This window comes from Wyeomyia smithii, chromosome 3, assembly GCF_029784165.1.
Source record: "Wyeomyia smithii strain HCP4-BCI-WySm-NY-G18 chromosome 3, ASM2978416v1, whole genome shotgun sequence".
In the NCBI taxonomy this organism is placed as follows: Eukaryota; Metazoa; Arthropoda; class Insecta; order Diptera; family Culicidae; genus Wyeomyia; species Wyeomyia smithii.
Window position 1 is genome coordinate 88,928,135 of NC_073696.1, and position 14,516 is coordinate 88,942,650.

The 14,516-nt window shown below is 37.5% G+C and overlaps 1 protein-coding gene across 4 annotated transcripts in view; it reads left to right on the top strand.

Annotated features, from left to right (window-relative positions):
• LOC129732484 (uncharacterized) overlaps positions 1–14,516 on the top strand; it is a 227,407-nt gene that overhangs the window by 204,856 nt on the left and 8,035 nt on the right. For all 4 annotated transcript variants that reach the window (XR_008729272.1, XR_008729273.1, XM_055693392.1 and 1 more), the window contains 3 exons: positions 8,735–8,843; positions 8,915–9,091; positions 9,233–9,346. Coding sequence is in view for 2 of the 4 variants with exons in the window: in XM_055693392.1 (XP_055549367.1) it covers positions 8,735–8,843; positions 8,915–9,091; positions 9,233–9,346 (400 nt within the window). In the remaining 2 variants the exon portion in view is untranslated. The remainder of the gene's footprint in view (positions 1–8,734; positions 8,844–8,914; positions 9,092–9,232; positions 9,347–14,516) is intronic.

The following is a 14,516-nucleotide window of genomic DNA, read 5'->3' on the forward strand; positions in this document are numbered from 1 at the left end:
TGGCTTGCTTTCATGAAGTAATGTAGGAATACTTCATGTAGTATCGGTACTTGTTCTAATATTCTTCAATTTTTGCGCTTTTCTGGTGATAGAGATGTCATGGAATAGGTAACGTCAACTATTCTATAACAACGTGTGTTACTTGGGTTGGATGGATCACTGCTATCAGTGGACTACCCTGGCGAGAAACTGTTTATTTTGTTGATATAAATTGGAATTTAAGGTAAATTAATGTATAGTGGACCACCCGCCAGATTAACACAATCTATGCAAAAACTTGAGGTATTTTCAGAAAACTTACATCGGTAAACATCTTGTCCTATTAGATATACGAGAAACATTCACAAATTTATCACAATAATAAATTGAGTTAGTCTGACGAGAGGTTTGCTTTAGGAAAGGGGTCTACTATAAGTTATTTAACCCTAGAATAATTAGAAAAGATGTTTCCCGATGGAAGTTTTCTGGAAAAATTTAGAGCTTCCACATAAATCAAGTTAATCTGACCGGTAGTCCACTAAATGACGTAGTTCATCCTAGGTAGTTGTGCCTTACTCCGCGCACATTCATTAAAGTAGGACGTTCAGTGTGCGGTGCAAGGCAAGCAGTGCATGCTCGGATGTCGATCGCGTGGCGTGTGCTGGAATATTGAGATTTGTGGCAGAAAACTGGCCCGATGAGCGTTTTCCACGAAACGCCTAATTTTCTGGATGTTCTTTTGGTATAGGGTAAATCAACCTATAGTCGACCCCTTTGAACCACCCGCCAGACTGAAAATATGGTATATTTTCAGAAAAATTCTATCGGAAAACATTTTATCTCACCAGTCTGCATCACAAATATTTATGAATTTCGTTTGATGTTTAGAGAATTGGAGTTCATCTGATGGGTGGTCCGCTATATGTTAATTTGGAATTGGAATTTATTTACAAAAGCTTCTCGTGATCATTGTGCAAATTAGTCGGATAATATGTTTCCCAATAGAAGTTTTATGGAAATCCCTCGAATTTTCGCATATATTGAGTTAATCTGACCAATGCACAGTGGTCCAATAAGGCAAAAAGTGGAACTTAATTCCATAGCGCCATTCACCTTCATCCTAGCTTAAAAGTGTCTTCGGAACAATTGTTTGCATGAATAACCTGCATAATCACAAATTGTCAAAAATTATGAAAAGCTTACTATACTAAAATTAAAAAATCTAACTTTTTTGTGTTGAGGGATAGAAAAGAGTTTAGTTAGAAAAGTTGTAAAAAATTGAAAAAACTGAAACTTTGTTGAACAAATGAAAATCCTATCTTCTTTTGGTACAAAGTTATAAAGTATATTACGTGGAACATACTTAAAAGTCAGTTTTTTGTACTTAACTTTTGTTAGTTGCATTTTACACGAAAGTATTGTTCAGAGGAATTGTTAGGGCACACAAAACACGCATTTTTGCCAAAGGTCATATATTTCCAGGACTTTTCCTTACAAAATTATATCATACTAGCTGACCCGGCACACTTCGTCCCGCCTATTTTAGTGTTTAATTTAATAATTTTGAACATTTCAAATTTATTGATTTCTTGCGATTTGTTTATATCGTTTGAAATGGTTGGTTTTATCGGAATAACAACATTTTCGACTTTTGGCATTTGTACATCACCTCTATTCCGGTAATATATTGAATGCATTTCAGTTGTTTTCGTTGTTTTCCAGAAACTGAAAATGGTCATCTCCGAATTCATAATGGTGTCAAGGGTCAATGCTTGGCTTTTATATATCATTTCGATTACGGAAATACCATATGTAGTAGTATTCGGTTATTTTCGGCTGTATCCCAGAAGTTGCCATTTTACAATTCAAACTGGTATCTGAGGTCAATTTTTAGCTCCTTGCATCATTCTGGATATGGTGATACACATATTGGGTGGTATTTGGTCATTTGCCGCTTTTTGCAGAAACCGGAAGTCGCCATCTTGAATTTCAAAATGAAATGTCAATCTGGTTAAAGAAACACTCATATTGGGTGGTATTTGGTCGTTTTCAGCTGTCTTTCAGACACCGGAAGACGTCATCTTACAATTCAAAATGTTGTCTGAGGTAGTCCTGTGCGCCGTCACGCCGCGCCGCCGCCACCGACACTTTTACGCACGCCGCCGCCGCCGATGATTTGGACCAGGCGCGCCGCCGAGAGAATTTTTAGCGCGCCGCCGGCGAAATTTACACCGCGCCGATAGTGGTTGTGTTTGCTAGATTTTTCCATGATTATAGAAATACCGCAAATCACAGCCGATAAGGGAACACTCGTATATGAAGTATCGCGGAATTTGGCAATACTCAATTCCCCTTCACCGTAACGCAATTTTACATGCTGGCCTCACGCAGTGCAACACTTCGTTAAGTACCTCCCTTCCCCTGAGCGTGTATTTAGAAATGTTTCCCAAGTCCCCCAATATTTGACATTAAATACGCTGAAACAGAGATTTTTTGTAGATAGTTATTTTCAACATCGATTTTAAACTTTTAGCCAAAATTCACGATGAATTTAATATTAATCAAAATGATCAAAAAGTACATTTTCAAACACGATTTTATTTGTTTGCTGATTTCTCGTTACTTTGTTGCTTGAATGTTGAGGCATCGAAAAGAACACTTTCAGCTATTTTCCACTACCATGGTGATATCTGCGGACTTTTCGGTCAGAATGGATCATATTCAAGGGCGATTTTCATGGAAATGACATCACATTGTTACTGTGATTTTGTTGCATATTTCAACGCTATTTCAATCAAACGAAATTTTCCAGGTGGTAATGATAAATAATAGTTATGTTCTAAAAGTCGCAATAGAAAATGAAGAATCTGTGGAGTTTAACGAAAAACTCTATTCGAATGAAAAGACTTTTTTTCCAATTTTTCCATGGGTACCAACAAAATATATGAAAATTGAAAACGACCCTCCAACGTAAAATTTATTAAATTTTCCCGAAGTAGAAATTCGAAATGAACATATCGAAAAACTATCTATCTTTTGTTCCTAAACTGAACATCTCTGGGAACAGTATTCCTTGTAATTTTTTCTTGTGGGCTCGTTGATGATTTTTTTGGTATCCACACTTGTTTATACTTTCTCTGCTTGGTTTATTATTTTCTGGTTGTTCAATTGTTTGTTTATTTCTTTTCTTACCATTTTTATTTCTTTTTTCTCCATCCTGTCAACCCTGACCCATATATTTTTATTTATGAAAGTTGAATTAAAAAAATCCGAACATGAGGGTACAAAAGCACACATTATGCGCAATATTTTATAAGTGATAATTAGAGTCACACCGATAAACGCCGCCGCTGCCGCCGCGGATAAAAGTCAACGGCGTCACGCCGGCGCGCCGATCGCAGCCGAGGTAAAATCTTCATACGCCGCCGCCGCCGATGATATGGTCGGCGCACAGGTCTAGTCTGAGGCCGATTTGTGGCTTCAGTGCATTATAACAATCCCGGAAATACCCATATTGCGTGGTATTTGGTCATTTTCGGCTGTTTTTCAGACACCGGAAGTCGCCATGTTACAATTCAAAATGTTGTCAGAGGTCGATTTGTGGCTTCAGTGCGTCATAACAATTCCGGAAATACCCATATTGGGTGGTATTTGGTCATTTGCCGTTGTTTTTCAGAAACCAGAATTCGCCATCTTTGATTTTCAAATGGTATTTGGAGACATGCCAGAAGAAGGAAGGGTGTCGAAACATTATGGACATGTTTATTACACCTAAAAGCATTCAATCGCCAAATTTGGTTATATTTGCTTGCTTGGTTCTCGAGCTGTGCGAAATTTGAGTTTCATTTGTATTGAACCCCTTCCTTCCAGAAAAGGGAGGGGTGTCGAACCAATATGGACATATTTGTTACTCCTAAAAACAACCACATACCAAATTTGGTTCAATTTGCTTGGTTAGTTTTTGAGATGTGCAGAAATTTGTGTTTCGTTTGGATGGGACCCCTCTTCCAGAAGAGGGAGGGGTCAAACTATCATAGGACCGTTTCTCGGCCCCTAAAACTTCTACATACAAATTTTTCTGTCGATCGGTTCGGTAGTTTCCGAGCCTACATGGATCAGACAGACAGACAGACAGGTATAGAAGAGAAGATTTTAGCTTATTTTTTCGATAATTTCAAGAACGTATAGGTTAAAAAGGGGCAAGTGGAATCATGATGTCAATACTTTTCCTTGAAGTTAAGCTTAAATACTATGAAGTCCTTCAGGTTCCATTTGTCCCAATCCACCCATATTAGAGTACCGCGAGCATATGTTACGCTAGGTTTCATATATCAAAAATACTAACTCTTTTGTTTTAAGAGATAGGGGAATGGTTAATATGGCAAAGTTTTAGAACGTGCAAAAATATGAAATTTTGCTGAACAAACAAAATCCTTATCTTCATTGGGTACAGAGTTACAGAGCATATTCTATAAAAGTTACTTAAAAGTTAGTTTTTTGCACTTTACTTTTGTTAGTTACATTTTACAAGAAAACGTTGTTCTAAAAAGCATTTGAGCATACAAAAAACACACTTTTGTTGAAGACCACACATTTCTAGGACTTTTCCTTACAAAGTTATAGCACATTTCAACATATTTTTCGATAACTTTAACAAAGTGGTTGCCAACTTGTTCAAAAACACGTTTGACTGATCAAATTTAATATGGCGACTAGAAGTTTTGAACACTTCATATGACAGCCCTAGATGATTGTTATATGACGACGTGCTGTTTGTAGAAGGTTTTGTTAACAAAATTGAGATATAGTTCAATAAAAACATTATATTTTCACTGTTCACAAAAAATTTTCAAAAAAAAGGATTAATTTGAAGAACGTCATTTTTTTCACGCATTGTTGTGTGTCTTTACACAAGTTGTGTTTACAATGCTCTATCATCCGTTCATGACAAAAGTGTGCACTAAATTTTGTATTTCCTCGTACATTCTGTAGCTTTTTAGATACTTTTTAAGGTCTAAGAGCTAAAATGCTATAAGTGTATGCCATAAAGAAAAAAAAACACATCCGTAGAAGATATTGCGACAAATATGTGTGCAAAGCTGCATTAAAATCGAAGCCAATTCCTAAAAATTCCTAGTTAAACATCGAAAACCTGCTCTCTAAACTTGGAATAAAACCTATGATTCTGTCAGCATAAATAACGATATAATTTCATAGCAGGAGTTATGATCAGAATTTTCCTATAAATGATGCATTTTCGAATAAACTGGGGAAGAATGCTTTCAAATTTTGCTTTAAATATATCCTAATAAACAAGCAACACACATGCTCTAAATAATAAGTTCGCAAACTGAGTAATAAAAACATGACACTCGATTGGGCCTGATTGGATAACCAAAATTGTATTTCCTTTAACTGAAAAAATGCAACACTTAAAACACGCTAGGTGCTTTTTTGCGCAAGACAAACTTGAAGGTTAAACGAATTGATTCTCCATCACTGAAAGATGAATAGTTGCTGACACATTAGAGTGGCTAAATTCAACAATGAAAATAGCAGAGATGAAATCAATAGGAAATCCACTTCAGTTGGCTTCCTAGCATCAATTAGGCTGAATTGCTTGAGACCAGGCTTCGAAACGGTCAGCATTTTCATTTGATCTCGCTTCCTTGTCGTGCATCACAGTCGGCTTTCGCTCGTAAATGTGAAACAACCGTCGCCTCTCAAACAAAGAGAAAAATGGTCATTCGACACTCGCGTATCATAGAGATTCACACTGCCATTCGTTTTTTGATGTTATTTCGGCCTATTTCTGTCTACTTCGTTCTTTTTATGTTGATAAATATTATTACAAGCACAATGATATAGAAAATTTCCGAAATATGCACACCCAACGTGCGTAATTCCCATTTCTAGAAAAAGTGTCAAAATACGTTTGAGGAAAAAAATGTCGTGGTAGCGGTGCTCGTTTGACATGTTCGTTCAAGAATGTATTAAGACAGCGAGCCTTGTTAGCGTCAGAGAAAGACGAAGACGATTATCGCAGTAAAAAGTGGTTCTACCGTGACCATTTCGAAGCCTGCTTGAGACACACATAATTGCGAGAAATCAAGTTGTTCGGCGCCAAACGGCCAGATAAAATGGATGCGGTGGTGGAGCGAAGCCAAGATGCATAGCATGGCTGAATAATGAAAACAAGTGTTCTTGAAGTTGTGTGCACGTGTAGATATATTTCCACTAACTAGGAATAATGAAATTATAGTTTCAGTTATACATATCGGTTCGAACGGATTCTAGGATCCGGCCAGCTGCTTGCCACTGGCGAATTGCAATATCCTAGGAGCTGTCGGATAAATGATGACGGGTTGTGTACACTGAATTCCATGAAAATCCTCTTGTCGTTTGTTGTTCTTTGGTCTTCCTCAGCCGACTGGACAACTGCTCAAGTGCCAGCAGGAGTGGCAGTGAGTACAAGAAGCAGAGCACAACAAGGCATTACTGTTGTTTTCGATTTGATCAGATCGGATATTGGCACCTCCCGGGCAGATAATTGTTGTCGGAAGTGCAAATATCTGGTTAGAACAGCATTAACACATCAAGGATTAGATTAAGGGAAAGCTGTTTAGCTGCCTATTTCATGATTTCATTGTAGCGGTATATGATTTGTGAATTTTCATATTGATATTACTAAATATTTTGTTTAAATTAATTTTATAATAACATTTAAATAGTTTGTTTTTAAATGATTGCAAGAAAGATTCTTTCTTGAGCTATAATGAAAACAATAGCCCTATAAATGAAACCAAATTTTTATTGTTGTTGCCAAAAAATAATGCATTTTTATCGGTACTGAAAAAAACTTATAATGTTCTGGCGCCAAATTTAACCCAGTTTACCTTGTGAAATTGAAACCTTACATAAAATACAGGGTGAATCACAAATAAAGATATTTAATGTAATTGCACTAGATGCCAAATTGGCTATTACGCTTTCATTTTTGTCCGAAAGGATATTGGGAAATCATTAACTTTATCTTCCATCACATATGTTTCAATCGCGATTTCAATCAAGCGACTTATAGTTATGAACACGGTACAGCTGCGCCTGTTTGCATTGGACAAACCAATTTCCCTAAGTGAATATCGCCTAAATCAAACAAATCACGGCCTGTATATTGTTTCGAACGAAATCCAATTATCTCGAGATTGTATCCGACTATACCATAGCGAAGTGTTAGCAGAAAAACTAGTACCGTATCATCGTATCACGTCGTTGTTTGACGCCGGCAGCCACTATAAACTCGAAAAAGTGTACACGAAAAACAAGCAACACAGCATTTATGGAGCAGAGACAAAGTTCGGTTTCGGAAACGGGCACCGCACAATAAATTTTATCGCAAACTTTGCAGTTTCTCATTAGGATGTTTGCTATGAATTTATTACAGATTGTACGAGCCGAAAATTGCTGGCAGCCATCAGTTTACCGGTTTTCAACCCGTTCCCCTAGTTTTGCTGCCAGGGCCGGTACAGAAGGTACATAAGTATTGCTGGTTATGCTCGGTTTGCCACCGGCAAACTTTGCATTTATTTGTGTTGAGTTCGTATCCGCTGGATTTGCAAGGTGACGGCAGCACTAAAAAACGAGAGATAAGTTTCGAGGAAGTGGCTCCGAGCTACAATGAGGCACCAGTTGAATTTATGCGCAAACTTTTACGGAATGTTCTGATTGAGTACCTGTGGGTAAAACTGATCAATTCAAAATTTTGTAGCTGAACGTATGCTTTAAATCGAGTAATCAAGACATTTTTGTTGGTTTTTATTATTAAGTAAAAATGTCCAGATGTTTTTGCATGTAAATTAGGCATGCTGTTATTTTAGTTTGCGAGTAGAACACATAAAACTAGCCAACGCTACATTTATTATTCGCGGTAAACAATTCAGTAAAACAGTTTCATTCACAGTTTTAGGTGAACTCGTCCACCAGTAAATAATTACCTCCGATTGTTTAGCAAAACGGTGTAGATAAACCACACCACAGTTCTAATTGTTAAACGGTGTTGACATAACCTACAAACACGCAAGCTAGGTAATATAGGGACTTATAAATAAGGGTGTGATAATCTATAAACTAGCGCTGTGTACAGTGGCTCTTTGATTATCTGTTTCGATCGAACCCGATGGCGGTTGGAAGGTGGCCGTGTTCACCGGATTGCTTATCTTAATGGGCGATAAATAAATAAAGCTAGCTCTGTGTGTCCTGAATTGGAGCCAGTTAATTGGTCGAAACAGTTGACCGTTCGGTGGCAATGTCCGGGCAAACACAAGCACTCTAGTGGGGGGAGTGTTGAATAGATCGATTCGTTGTGTTGATAGGATTCACAGAGAAGGTGGACACGAATTGGCGACGGATTCAACCAACTGTGAGCTGACGTAGGTAATTGTTTTAAATTGTAATTGATCGCTGAATGTAGTGCTTTTTTCGAGGCAATCAGAAACATTCAATATCAATTAACAGATTACTGTTATAATCGCTGTTGTTTCTGACGCGATGATCCTTTGTTAATTTAATTACCTGTAGTAAAGATGGATGAAAGAAAAAAACTTTATTTGTTTCTATACAATGCATTCATTTAATCTCCTAATATCAATGAGTGGAATGCATTATGGAATATCATACCGATTTGAGGCGAAAGATCACAATAGCATCGAATTTTTAACAAACTAATGGATGCGGTATTCATTATTTCCTCTTCCAGGAATGGCCACTGCAAATCAAATACGTCCAGCTACGGGATGCCGGTCCGTACGAATGCCAAGTTTCGACCCATCCGCCAACCTCGATATTCATCCAATTGGACGTAGTGGGTAAGTTCTGCAGAAAGCATCGTGTGGCAGCCGTTCCGCACATTTCACCACGCTGTCTTTTCCACTTACAGAAGCAAAGGCGGAAATTTTCGGCCCATCGGAAAAATATCTCAAACCTGGCTCGACGTTGCGGCTCACCTGTCGGGTCGTCAAGAGCAACGAGCCACCGTTGTACATCTTCTGGTACCATAACAATCGGATGATCAATTACGATGTTCACCGAGGTGTTAACGTATCCACCGAGGCCGGTAAGTTTCAGGATTAGGATCCATTTAGTTGCTGGTGTGGCGGAAGCACACTAAATAATTAATCCAAATTCGCTTATCACACCAATGAATGTCCAATTCTGACCATGTACACTTAACTGTTATTTAATTCTACTTCGATAGATAATCGCTTCTCGGAACTGGTCATATCCCATACCAATACCCTTAACTCCGGAAATTACTCATGCGTGTCAAACAATGCGGTGGCGGCCTCGACACTGGTGCACATTTTGAACGGTACGATATCTTTTATGGCGTGTGTAAACCATAATTAAACTGTAATAAACCGAATTAGATAAATCATGCATAATATTTACATTATGTATACTGCAATATATTGCATTCGGAAAACTATTCCCACTGCTGAATAAATTTTGAGAATGTTTCCAACACCTATTCCTCGGTTCGAACAGGAATCTGTGCTCACTATCTTGATTTAGCGAGGTATACCTAGTCAATAGGTTTTTTTCAGGTTTTAATCGCTCATCAAAACTTTGAAAAGTAAATAATTGTAACCTGCTCAAATGCTCCATAATAAAGCTCATCGAGGCCCCTGATTGGGCATTCCGTTTCATTTATCATTTCCGAATTGCATCGAAGCACAAGAAGAGCGTTGTTACTCGTGTTAGAATACAATACCTCGGCAGATTTCATGCAAGATTGCCGGCGCACGTGTAGAATCCTACTCCTCAGGCTTGTATGCAATCAGCTGTGTTCAGCTGTGTTGTGTTTTTATCAAGTGTAAACTCTTGAGTTCTTATACGTGAACTAGATGCGTGATGAAATAAATCGAATCAGTGAATCAATGAATTTTTCACACACTCAAAATTTCTCCCCAATTATTAAGGGGTTATATACCTTTTTAGTTTTCAAAAAATCGAATTTTTTTTATTGCATTATCTGAAAGTACAACACCTTGAGAACATTTGCAAAGATTTTCATAAAGATCTGAGCGATTTGCAGCACGCCTCGCCATGGCCGCATAAGCTAAACTTAGAATTTTATCCACGTTTATCTCGGCTTCTCAAAAATGACTTTGCCGTGTTTACGATTGCGGTAAGACTACTAAACCGATTTTCTTCATCTTTTTTAATGTTCGTTATCAAATTTTCCCGTCGTTGAACGATCGTATTTCAATACACGAAATTTAACTTTGCCGAGAAAAGAAATTTATACAATTCTCAGCGCTCAAAATATGTTTTTTAGGAGAAATGTTCCCGTTTGCACTGAAAACAAAATATGTACTTATAAAAATGATCGTTCAGATACTCGGCACAAACTAATGAGATAATATAAGTTTTTTGATTCTAGTAGATCTGCTGCGTCGCTATCGTAAACACCGCAAACCTTTGCCGAAAAATCATTTGGGGAAACGATGACAGCTTCTAGTTTCTTGAAATCAACTTAAAATAACCGAATTCCGCCCAATATTAGTATTTCCGGAATCAAAACGAAGCTCAGAGACCGGAAATCAACTCCACATGCCATTTTGAAATCCAAAATGACGACTTCTGTTTAATGAAGAATAGCTGTATATGACCTAATACTACCCAATATGTGTATTGTCGTAATCTGGGTGTTGCACAGGACCCAAAAATTTACCACAGATGCCATTTTAAATCTTATCAGGGTTTTACTATATTAATTCTTGACGGGGACTTGGTGATATATTGTATTAGGGAACATACTTAAAAGACGTAGCATTTTTTTTCATGATTTTCAAAGCCCCCCTCCGCCCTCGTAGCATTTGGTCACAACCCAGCAAACAATTTGGTCCGTATATTTCAGTTGTTGTTGAGATAGCAGCACCCTTGTACAATCTGATAAAGTTGTATATAACGTTCTATATGAGCTCATAAGTACCAAAGTGGAGGCAATATACGTACCAAAATGGTTCGCGCAGTTAAAGATATACAATAGGGTGGGGAATCGTTATATGGAAAAAATGAAACTTGATAGCACAAAGCCAGAACCAAGTTTTATTGGCTCCATTAGGGGCCCCAAACAATACTAAACTTACCGGAGGCCGATTGGTTTTGTCTTCGCTTGGCGCATTGCATTTCAAATTTGTATGAAAATTTGTATGGGAAAACCCACTTTTTTGCATTTTGCTCTCTATAGAGCTCAGAAAGGCTTAAACCATACGTTTTAAAACTTCGAAAGGTAGGTTTTTTGATGCTTAACAGCTTTGCCGAAGACACTAAGTATCTACGATGTCCAGAAAAAATGCTATAGCTGTTCAAAGTTAAGTATGTCGAACTAAATGCTGAAAATCATGTTTCCTGCCAACACTACCAGTGTACCGCCGTCAATCAGATATCTATCATAATTAACCTCTGAAACATGTTGTAAATCCTACTTGCGCCCTAAATATTAACCTAAATTTGTTTGTCTAGTCTAGCTCAGTGTATAAATTGATACGAAAGGTTACTTCTGATAGCTATCCTACTGACGCCGGTACACTGGCAGTGTTGACAAAAAAGTGATTTTCGGCATTTGATTCGACATACTCAACTTTGAACGGCTATAGCGTTTTTTCAGGACATCATAGCTCTTTAGTAGCTTCGGCAAAGTTGTTAAACATCTAAAATACTATATTTCTACGTAGTGTAGTGTATTAAAGATCCTGAGCTTAGCTCCCCAGAAAGGGTAATGCAAAGAAGTGGGTTTTCCCATACAAATTTCCATACAAATTTGAAATGCAATGCGCCAAACGGAGACAAAACCAATCGGCCTCCGGTGGGTTTAGGATTGTTTGGGGCCTCAAATTGAACCAAAATAACCTGGTTCTGGAAAATTGATCACTTTTCCCCACCCTAATATACAACTTTTTATTCCATTTTTTACAATTCTATAACAATTACCTTTTGCTTAAAATCTGAGGTATGAACAACTCTGTTTGCTACTTAGTAGAATTTTCTATTGCTATAATTCAAGCATACATACAATTCCGTTTCACCCGTATTATGATGCTTCTACGATGCTCTACGAATTAAAACGCAGCAGTGTATAACCTGTACTGCGAATAAATTTTGCATTATATACAACCTAAGTTTTCCAAATAATAAAAAAAAAACATAAAATTGAGTAGCAACAATTTCATTTTTTTTAATGACAAGTACGCGTACCATTAAACCTCAGTACTTTCTTTGGTATGTATTAATATTATTTAGGTTGGATGCGGCATTTGTCTTTATTATATTTTACAAGGCTGTGTTCAGCCTCGAACCCACAACGTTCCGATCACTGCTCTTATTCCCTATCCTCAGAGTCTATTTTACGATGCTGCATGTCAACGAATTTTATCTAGTAACCTGTAAATCGTATATGATGTCTTTAATGTTGACCCAAATCTATTTATAGACTCTGAAGTCAATATGTAACTCAATATTACCTCATATACGAAAGAATAATAACATGCAATCTGCATTGACCTTCTTTTCAACTGTTAGGCGATTCAAGCAATTGCAATCAACAAACATTAAAAATCTTTCAAGGCATTGCCCATGTTTATGTGAAACCCGACTGTATGTGCCATTTTTTGAGTGATTTTTTTTCAGTCTAAACTGCGTTCATGATTTATACCCAATTCTTTAAATCTTTCAGGAACTAGATTATGAAAACCAGAGTTGCTGAAAGGGACATTTTAATTTAAAATAAATTTGACATAAAAATGGTATCATTCTTTACTATTCAACGATTTCGTGTTTCATAATAGACGATTTAGACTGTCATGTCACGAAAAAGTAAATTGTATAAAATTCATTATGCAATCCTCTTACAACTGTTATAGGAGTTTTCAATTTTGTACTGTGTGACCAAACTCTTTGACGGTCACAATAAAATCCTTTGATCGCTGAGCCAGCTTGATCTTTACTCCTATTTATATTGTATTTTTTTCGTGTTAGCAAACCGCAGTGCCAGGTCCAGAATTTGTGTTTGACGATGCCTGTTGTTTGTTTACGCGTATAAATAATTGTCAGTAAATATCTAAGCAAAAATTACGCATATACATACTCTATTGTTATGTTTGAGTTTTGTTTAATTTTTGTTTAATAGCCTCGTTTGGTGTCATTTTGCTTAGTTTTTGTATGTAAATTATTTCTATTGTTTGTTTATATGAATTATTTATTTAAACTATTTTGTTGTATTTTGCATGTATATAAAATTTAAATTTAAGAGAAAACAAGTATTAGATTAGGTAAAATCAATAAATTGTTCTAAAAAAATCAAATAATGATAATTGAAACCCTGACACCAAACTAAACGATAAGTTTATAAAAGCTTCGAGTCGTCGGGTACAAACAACGGGGTGGTGCGCTACGCGGCAGGGAGGGTCTACGATGGAAAGCGGACAAGTTGTAAATAAAAAGTTCGGATAGCAAATATGCGGGAGAGTTTTTGATGATAACCCGGAGGAGTGTAGTCGCGCGTTAAAGATCCAGTGTCGAAGTTTTGGCGGAATAAAGCCCTAAGTGAGACCTTTTGTGGCCAAATTGGAAGGCCATTTTGTACGCTAAGTTTTGGCGCGTCGTTGAAAACCGCGGCCGTGGTGAAAGGCAAGTTAAAGTCAGTTGAAGCCATCCAGAGTGCAACAGTGACACCCTCCGGGTTACCGCCAGCCGATCATCCATCGATCAACAAGCCGGTGCTACCCTTGTGACGCCGATAACCACCGAGGCCGCCTTGTCCGATACTACAACGCCCAGCTGGCCAGAAGACCGGATCCGACCAGCTAAATCACCGCATCTCTAAAACAGCAACGCAGCCAAGCCACCCAATCAGCACCTACACCCCCACCGAGCGGAGTGCCCGACGGACGCCTCATCGTGAAAAAAGATATGCGCTAGTAAAAATAAATCCCTACTAACTCTCCCTTCCCGCGGAAAGCAATTTTAATAAAAAATTTGTATGGTCTCGTAATTTTCAAGCTGTTCTTTGTTAGAATAATTTTGAGTCTTTTTGACTTGTTTCCGCTCAGTATTAGTGTATAATCTGTGAATTTCACTCAGTGACCAACGGTATAGGTGGGTTGAAAGTCCACCCGATTGAATTTTCTACAGGAGACCAAAGTAACGACCTGAAGCTGGGAAGTAAAAAGCAACTAGAAGCAAGTGAATTGTAACAACTGCAATTAAGTTTAGCACTGTACTGCCGTAGGTTGTAATTTTGACGTAGGCGCCAGAAGCACAAAATCGCTTCAGAAGCGATTTTGTCTGAATCGTTCGCAAATTAACAGAAGCGCTTTGTTACGCAATCTAATCTTATAGAATTTGAGTAAATATGTTGAATAACGTATCCCATTGCTTTGAAACGTGTATTTATGTAAATGCATTGAGTTCTAACGCTAACGTCACTTCTCCTGCAAAATAGCAAAACCATTTTAACGTTTTGCATAAAAAGTGAC